Source organism: Uloborus diversus, chromosome 1 (assembly GCF_026930045.1).
Source record: "Uloborus diversus isolate 005 chromosome 1, Udiv.v.3.1, whole genome shotgun sequence".
In the NCBI taxonomy this organism is placed as follows: domain Eukaryota; kingdom Metazoa; phylum Arthropoda; class Arachnida; order Araneae; family Uloboridae; genus Uloborus; species Uloborus diversus.
In genome coordinates, this window is record NC_072731.1 from 122,233,856 (window position 1) to 122,243,558 (window position 9,703).

A 9,703-nucleotide genomic window follows, 5' to 3' on the forward strand; every position below is an offset into this window, starting at 1 on the left:
ATAAACCAAGTTCCGTTACAATACAAATGTATAGCTGCTTCTGAAAATTGTGTGAATTTAATGTTTTCATAGAACATAAAAACCTTTTTTTTTTTTTTTTTTGCGTTTGTTGTTGGGAGGGGGGGGGGACACCACAAGCTATCTTCACGGGTGTCATCCATGCTAGGTACGCCAAAATTGGTGGCTCACTATTTTGTTACAAAAACAGATTTAAGCTGTTAAAGCATTTTATTTTTGTCTGTTCAGAAAATTTGAATGAAATCACCTCTTATTTAGAAAAATTATCACTTAAAGCACCATTAATAATATCTTACTTTAAGCACATGTTGTAAAAACTTTCAACATACTCATTAAGCGCTATTGAAGCGTTTTGCTGAGTATGTGCAAGAAACTGAAAACAGAAAAAAAAAAAAAAAACTTCACTAAATATATCTCCGTTCACAAGAGCCGTTTTAAGTCCTTTCGCTGCACCTCATTAATTTCAAAAGACCGAAATTTTTACTTTCGAAACTTTTTTTTTGCTGCACAGTAAATAAATTGCTCTTTAGAAAATGATGAACGTGAAAGCTGATTTTTTAGGTCAACCTTAAAATAAGTCTTTTTGTTGTGATCCGTAATTCTATTTTTAGTTTAAATTGGAACCTTTGAAGAAAATAGTTATTTTTGGTTTAAACGCCTCGGGGAATTCGATAGAGCTTTTGATGTATGAAGAAATCGCTTTACTTAATGTACTGTCAGTACAAATCTAATTATTAGAACCATTTTTTTAAAGATTTTTCTTTTCTGTTATGCGGATATTGGAGCCATTCAAATCATGTTCCTTAAACAAATGCTGAGTAACATAAAATGAATATTTAAAAATTATTTGACTACTTTTCTTTTAAAAAAAAGAACAAACAATTAAAACTAAATAAAATGAACAAAAGTAAAAAAAAAAAAAAAAAGAAATACAAATAATGTAAAAATGAATAAATTTAACAAACTAAGCGAAATCTATATAAATAAAACAGAGAATATATTTATATACGGGGTGTTCCGTTTTAACATGCAAGACCTTTTTTTTTTTTTTGCAACCGTTAGTCCTAGTTGTATACTTCCAGTCCTCATCCACAAAAAAACCCAGAGATTTTCTTTCGCTTGTGCTGATTCCATCACATACCAAGCCTGACTTTAGATTTTGCCTATGTTTAACATTTTCTAAGGTGCTTGGAGTGTTCACAGACAAAAACTTATTGTTCTGGGGGTTATGAGTTGGTTGAATGGTAAATCAGTAAAAGGTATCTCATCCAGCGTGGCGTTGCGGCATATTTGGAGTTTCTGGCATATTTGGAGTCATACAAATTTGTTTTCTTCAGCAAAAGCCTGAACTTTTGGTACTCGTAAAGCTTCTGTTCAAGCTGTTTTTGCTCTTAGTCGCACTTATCGGTAACAAATTCCCATCTCACGAACGACTTGTCTTGTGGAACCTTTGGGATTTCATTGAACTCACTTTTGTATGACTTGAGGATTAACTGAAATGTTCACTGTTCATTTTTGTACTGTTCCTGGACTTTGGCTATTATTTCCAAGCCACTTGAAGCGGCATACCGCATGAAATACTGTTTGTTGAGGCACAACAAGCAAACGATCTATCGTTCTACTTGGTTAAACTAAAGCCCTCGATCCGTCTCTTAAGTGGCGACACTCTCCATCGTCCGCCATTTTGTGTCGTTCCGCAACTTTCTCCCTATCTCAATAGTAGAAAAATATCGAGTTTCGCTCATTGAAAAGTATCTTTTTATCAACGAATGTTTGCAGGTTTTTAAGTGTAACTTATGTAACTGACAATATACGTACAAAAATGTTGAATTTTATCTTAGTAAAATGTATTTTTTATTATTAAACCGCATATTAGTAAAAATGTGTTTCATAGGAATTTTCGATATTTTTAGGAGTAATTTCTTTTTTTTTCCACCATAAATACCTTCTGAGTTACAAATTACCTGAAGTGTTTTGAATATGCGATTTATTGTTAGAAATTTGATGTAGTAGAAAAGTAGTGAGCTAAATTAACTACGTTATGAATTGTTTGTAACTACTACATATTACTAATGTGTGTAGTTTTCTTATGGAAAATTATTCACATCTAAAAAATTGCCAAATTTCTTTTTGCCTTAATTAATAAGGTTTATTTTCAGCAGGACTCTTTTTTTTTTGAATTTTATCAACACTTGCTTGTTTCTCATGACGATTTTACATTAAAAAAATGCCTTTCATTTAAACCAGATTTTTAAAGATACTACTAGTTCTTAAAAAATCAACAAAATCATAATAAAGTGTTTTAACCAGTTTTAAATCAATATTAAAAAATAATATTAATTGAATCATTTGATACCAATAGGAATTCAAATAAAAGAGTGCAGATTACATCTTTGACGAACTGTTATAAATTGCAATAATGAATTTTAATAAATCAACATACACTAGAATAAATCATATATATTTTTTTTATTGAAACATTTTCGCGTCGAAGTAATAATTAAACGAAAACAGCATTTTTCCGGACAAAAAATAAATAAATAAATAAATAAATAAATAAATAAAAAATAAAAAAAAAAATAAATAAAAAAAATTTAAAAAAAAATAAAAATAAAAAAATAGAAAAAAATCTTCATATAATTGTATAAATTGTCTTGAGTTATATGTTTCTGCAATCTCAAAGAAGCTTAATTTTTTAATAAATAATTTCCCATTTTTAATATCTTGAGAATTTAGCACAAAATAGATGAATAATTAACTTGGCAACACACTGAAACTCATGCCTATGACACAATTAAAAGCAAAACTGTTTTCTTAAAACAATTTTGTTACAGTTATTGAGACATTTTGAAACTAACTAAACAATAGAAAATTTACACTAGAAATAAATAAAAATAATTAGCATATTTAAATTCTGACGGCTTTGTTCTCTTAAACTCAGAACTATCAGTTTTAAAAACAGGGCAAATATTTTACTGCTGATAGCAATTTATTAGGTGCCGTTACATAGTTAAGCTTTACAATATTTGAAGGTACTATATATGATTTTAGTAAACATCCTTATCATACCATAAAAATCAACACACTATCAGACATTTTCATGAAAAGTAAAAAATATTACGATTTCAACAATAATTTCAAAAAGTATCTGAAATTGCACAGAATTGAATTGAAAAACAGAAGATATCTGTATTTGCAACAATATTTCACTATTAGTGGAAAAGTGTTTGAAATTTGAAATGATGTTACACACAAACTATTTTTTACGTTAAGCAATGTGCGAAAAGTACATGATACATACATGGAGTAGGTAGATGTATTAAAATTAATTTGAAATACCAAATAGATGTCAGTTCTTTATGTTAAAATATTTACATAATCTATGAGGCGGCACTTCATTTCATTTACCCATAGGTAATCGATACAACTTTTGACCCGATTTTGAACTGTTTGAACATCCAAATGCACTCCACCAAGGCATCGTAACATTTAAAATAGCTTTTGATGAAAATTACGAAGAGCAAAGAGAAAATATCTGGTATTCCGCACAGTGAAACCACACAGGCAGCGACACAAAATGGCGGACTGAGCCCACGTGATTGCCCACCTCCAATCGCAGTCGAAAGCGGCACGCAGTGCGTAGATCAAAGTGTGTCGCCACTTAAGAGACGGATACAGGGCTTTAGGTTAAACAACATTAAAATAGCAAGTCTTAGCTTAAAAATGAAAGAAAACTGAAAAACAATACATAAACTAGGAGATATATTGTAAATTATTTTCTAATAAAGTGAAAGACACAATGAATAAAGAAACTCTTTAAAAAAAATTAGTTTACTTCCATTCGATGAGGCAAACTTTGAGTTTTTTTCTTCGGCACCCTGTATACTGCCGTGCTAGCACAAAAGTGGAATCTGCAATTGAGCTCAAGTTGAGATATTGTGTTTTAAAGTTTGGCTTATGCATATTGTTGTGTGTTTAGCGTTAAGGGAAGTTCCGCTGCTTAAGTTTAGCCTTGCTCTGAATTGAATGATAACGCAGACGATTTTTATCTGCAGACGAGTTTTATTTTGGCATGCATTTTTCATTCTGTTTTGTTTTAAGTCGCAATAAATGGTGGAACAAGGATGATGTGTGGTCAGTTGTCTTATTTTATTCATTATATCGCATAAATTTCATCGCATCGCATATATATGAACAACCCCGCATCTACCAGCACCTTTCCGCATAAAAATACAGTCCGCTATCGCAGCTATCGAACAAATTGGTCCGTCTTCGCAGCAGAACATTGATTATTTGCATCACATTACAGAACTTCAAAACAGTTGTTCTCAGTAGAAAATGGCGAAAATAACTGCCTTAAACCGCCAAAAGGGCGCACTAAAAACGCAAGTAACTAAATTAGGACTATTCTTCGAGGACAAAGAATGGACATTTTCAAAAATTGAACTGGATATTAAACTTAAAGCCTTGAAAAGAATTCAAGAAAGTGCTTCAGAATTGCGTTCTCAGTATTATCAGCTAATTGAAAAAGATGAAGATTTGCCTCCAATTGAAAAGGATCTCGATGAATTAGAATCGAAAACTGAAGAATTAGAGGTAAGAATTTATACATTTCTTTCAACGCATGAAGAAAATAATTCTACCAATGAAAGTAAAAACAATGCATTAGTTAGATTACCGGAACTTTCGATTTCAAAGTTTGCAGGTAAAATTGAAGAATGGAACAATTTTAAAATGCAATTCAATAGTATAATTAATAGTAACAACCAATTATCAGATGTACACAAACTTCAATATTTGCAATCTTGCTTAGTCGGTGAAGCAAAACATTTAATGTCAGCTGAAGACACTTACGACTCATTATTTAAAGCTTTAGACGAAAGATATGAAAACGAAAGAATAATTGTAGAAACACACGTAAATTCTATTCTTAAGTATTCTAAAATTCAGCAACAATCTACTAAAGAACTTAGACATCTAATTGACACTATTAATAAAAATATTCGTGCCCTTAAAGTCCTCAAATATGAGAGAAATCATTTAAGTGATATTTTATTGATAAATATCATCTTAGAAAAACTAGACATAGAATCTCGCAAGCAATTTGAGCTAAACGCAAGCTCCAAAGAAGTTCCGAAACTGGAAGAGCTTCTATCATTTTTAGAAAAAAGGTGTCAAGTTTTGGACAATGTATCGAGGAATGTTTATCATAAAACCTCAAAAAATGTGTCAGAACAAAAATTTAACTCAAAATCGTTAATGATAAATAGTGATAAAAATTTGTGCATTTTATGTTCATCTCCCGATCATGCAATATTTAAATGTAAGCAGTTTTTACAGCTTAATGTTCAAGAAAGATGGAACACAGTAAAGAGACATAATTTATGTACTAACTGTTTAAGCTATCAGCATCAACTTAATTCATGTAAATCCAAACATTTCTGTTTTACTTGTGGGAAAAGGCATAACAGCTTATTGCACAAAGTCAGAGAGACTACGAAACCCACACCCCCTCTCCAGTCTTTGGATACAATTGAAAAACTGCAGTTCCCAGACAATGCCCCTGACAATGGTTCTCCCGCTGTCCAAGACGTTAGGACTTTCGCTGGCTACACTCCCTCAGCAGAGCGAAATGGGATTTTGTCAACTGCACTTGTTTCAGTTTTAGATGCTTCTGGAAATCCAGTTATTGGACGTGCTCTCCTAGATTGTGGTTCCCAAAGCAGCTTCACTACAGCTGCATTCGCTGATTTATTGAATTTAAGGAAAGAAAGGTTTCACGCGTCCGTTTCGGGCATCAATGGTAGTTCAGTGAAACTATTTTCAAAAATAAAAGCAGTAATTTCGAATGAAAATCGCACTTTTAATAGAAAATTAGATTTATTAATTCTTTCAAGAATTACTGATGTCATCCCATCCTATGTCATATGTACAAAAAATATGACATTGCCTCCAGGCGTAATCTTAGCAGATCCGGGTTTTGGCACTCCAAATAAAATTGATTTATTAATTGGCGCAGAGTTGTTTTGGGAAATCATAAAAACTGGACAATTTCGAACCCCTTCACCGGATTTAAGATTTCAAGAGACAGTTTTTGGCTATATAGCTACTGGAACAAGCACAAGCGCATCCGAATTTAAATTTTGTGGTTTTGTTAAAGGTTTGGACTCTCTTGAACAAAGTATTCAGAAATTTTGGAACATTGAAAACGTGGAAGACGATAAACGCATCATTAGCGATGAAGCGAAATTTTGCGAAGAATATTTTACGTCAACGTATAATCGAGATAATGACGGTAGATTCATTGTTTCTATGCCTCTTAAAGAAGAACCTTCCTGCTTAGGAGATTCCAGAGCCAATGCAGAACGAAGACTTGAAAGCCTTTGGAAGCAATTGAAAAACAAACCAACAATGATGCAATTATATCAAAACTTCATGCAAGAATACGAAGATCTGAATCACATGGAAGTTATCTCAGATGAAGATATCAAGGAAAAATCTTATTATCTGCCGCATCACGGAGTATATAAACCAGAAAATCAGACAACTCCATTACGTGTCGTCTTCAACGCATCGGCCGCAACAACTTCTGGAAAATCCCTTAACGATATTTTATTGAAAGGTGACGTCCGAGAAGATATTTTTGACATAATGGTTAGATTTCGCAAACATAAATACGCATTCATAGCCGATATTAAGAAGATGTACAGGCAAATTGGAATTCATCCATCTCAGCAAAATCTCCAAAGAATTTTGTGGAAAAAGACGGCAGAAGACCCTGTTCTCACATTTAAGTTAAAGACTGTAACATACGGGACATCAAGTGCCCCTTATTTAGCTATTAGAACACTTCAACAACTTGCATATGATGAAGCATCAAAATTTCCTCTTGCGTCTGCTGTAACTCTAAGTGATTTCTATATGGATGATGTGGTATCAGGAGCCTCAACCATTAAGGAATTTGAAGAGGTCCAAAAACAACTTTTGGAAATGTTTAAAACCAGTGGCATGTTTTTTCATAAATGGAGCTCAAATGTCAGCAATTCCATTTTTAATTCGGCTGGAGAAAATCATAGTTTTGACGAGAAATCGGAAAATGAGAAAAAAGCTTTAGGGATAAATTGGAACCCAACAGAAGACAAATTTTCCTTCAAGGTTTCCTTGAACCCCAGGATAAGTTACACCAAACGAGACGTTCTATCTGACATTGCAAAATTGTATGATCCTCTTGGCTTAATTGGCCCCATAATATGCAAGGCAAAAATCTTTATGCAAAGACTGTGGCTACTTAGACTAAAATGGGAAGACAAGTTACCAGATTCAATCGCAACCGAATGGCGTAATTTTGTGATATCCTTAAAGGAGATAGAAAATATTAAAGTGCAGCGTGACCTAGAAAATGAAGACGGTGACACATTAAAATTACACGGTTTCGCAGATGCTTCAGAAGCTGCTTACGGAGCAACTATTTATCTTCAGAGCATTTCTGAATCTCATGAAGTGTCCTCGCATCTAATATGTAGCAAATCTCGGGTAGCTCCACTGAAGAAAATGTCAATTGCCCGTTTAGAACTCTCCGCTTGTCACCTACTCGCAGAATTAACACAAAAAACCTTAAAATCTTTGAAAATGAATATCAAGGAAGTCATCTTGTGGTCAGATTCCACCATTGCACTTGCGTGGATCAAAACTCCTTCGCATCAATTAAAGACCTACGTTGGCAACAGAGTTTCTACCATTCAACAACTTACTGAAGCCTACCAATGGAAACATGTAGCATCCGAACAGAACCCTTCAGACTTGATCTCACGCGGAGCAAGCAGCTCTCAACTCTCATCTTTGTGGTTTAAGGGTCCAGAATTTCTACTACAAGACATGTTGGAAGAGAAAATGACAGAAACCTCTACAAATTATCTAGACTCTAACACCTATGAAATTGAACTCAAAAGGGACATTTGTTTGACATTAACGAAAGACACTTCGTTTATTGAGACAATCCTAAATATTTCTAACAGTTTTTCTAAAATTATTCGCACATTATGTTTTATTTTCAGATTTGCTAAGGGCCGAAGCAGCTCTAAGGGTCAGATAAGTATCCAAGAGTTGGAGCAGTCCACTAAATTCTTGATTAAATCTGTTCAAGAAGTGGAATTCACAGAAGAAATAGAACTGCTGAAGAAAAACGAATCAGTAGCTCGGAAAAGTAAACTTAAATTTTTAAATCCATTTCTAGATAAGGACTCAATTCTTAGAGTGGGAGGTAGGTTAAATAATTCCAACTTAAATTTTGATCATAAACATCCAATTATTTTACCTAAGAGCCATAAACTCACTTCAATAATTTTTGAATATTTCCATAAAAAGTACTTACATTTGGGTCCACAATCATTGCTGCATCATGTTCGCATGCAATATTGGCCAATTAATGGTAAAAGTACTGCACGAAAGATAGTTCATGAATGCATTACGTGTTTCAAAAATAAACCTGTTACTGCACAACAAATTATGGGTAATCTTCCATCTGAAAGAACCAACCCTAATTTTACATTTAATGTTGCGGGAGTTGACTTTTGTGGTCCGTTTGAAATTAAATACAAGAACCAAAGAAAGGGAATCTATTCCAAAATTTACTTAGCTTTATTTATTTGTTTGGCTACAAAAGCTATTCACATTGAATTAGTCACAGAGCTGACTTCAGAAGCTTTCATAGCTGCTCTAAAGCGTTTTTTTGCTCGCAGAGGGAAAAGTTCAACTATTATGTCAGATAATGCCACTAATTTTAAAGGTGCAGATTCGGAGTTAAAACGATGGTTATCACTTGTTAGTAAGCAAAATAGCAGTTTTTCTAATTATTTAACTTCTGAATCAGTAATTTGGAAATTCATTCCTCCCAATTCCCCAAATTTTGGAGGTTTGTGGGAAGCTGGTGTTAAGTCGGTTAAATACCATTTGAAAAGAAATTTAAACAATGTTAGACTTACAATAGAAGAATTTTTGACTATCGTTATTCAAATAGAAGGCATATTAAATTCGCGTCCTTTAACTCCCTTGCCATCAGATTCTAATGAATACGAAGTTCTCACTCCAGGCCATTTCTTAATCGGTCGTCCAATTAACGCAATTCCAGAGCCACAATTAATTGATACTAATGAAAACCACTTGTCAAGATGGCAAAAACTTACAAGGTACTCGCAATTGATATGGAAAAGTTGGCAAAGAGATTATCTAAATCATCTCCAAAACCGTACTAAGTGGTGTTTCAAACAAGGTAATATTCCTATTGGTACTATGGTTCTTCTTAAAGATGATAATTTACCCCCAGGTAAATGGACCTTGGGCAGAATTATACAGACTACACCTGGTTCAGATGGAAATATTAGGGTGGTCAAAGTAAAAACATCATCAAATATTTACACAAGAGGGATATCAAAGATATGTGTCCTGCCAGGACAAAAGGAGTGTTAACAATTTCTTTTGTGAAAAAACGCATCTCATATAATGTGACAATTATTGAAAATTCTTTCAATGCCGGGCGGAATGTTGTGTGTTTAGCGTTAAGGGAAGTTCCGCTGCTTAAGTTTAGCCTTGCTCTGAATTGAATGATAACGCAGACGATTTTTATCTGCAGACGAGTTTTATTTTGGCATGCATTTTTCATTCTGTTTTGTTTTAAGTCGCAATAAAT

At 33.2% G+C, this 9,703-nt stretch overlaps 1 protein-coding gene across 1 annotated transcript; it reads left to right on the forward strand.

The window, feature by feature from the left end:
• The first annotated feature begins 4,356 nt into the window (after positions 1 to 4,356).
• LOC129234632 (uncharacterized) lies at positions 4,357 to 9,483 on the forward strand. The gene is made up of 3 exons (XM_054868669.1): positions 4,357 to 5,792; positions 5,916 to 8,000; positions 8,073 to 9,483. Exons 1-3 carry the CDS (start codon positions 4,357 to 4,359, stop codon positions 9,481 to 9,483), a joined length of 4,932 nt encoding a protein of 1,643 aa, XP_054724644.1.
• The last annotated feature ends 220 nt before the right edge of the window (positions 9,484 to 9,703 follow it).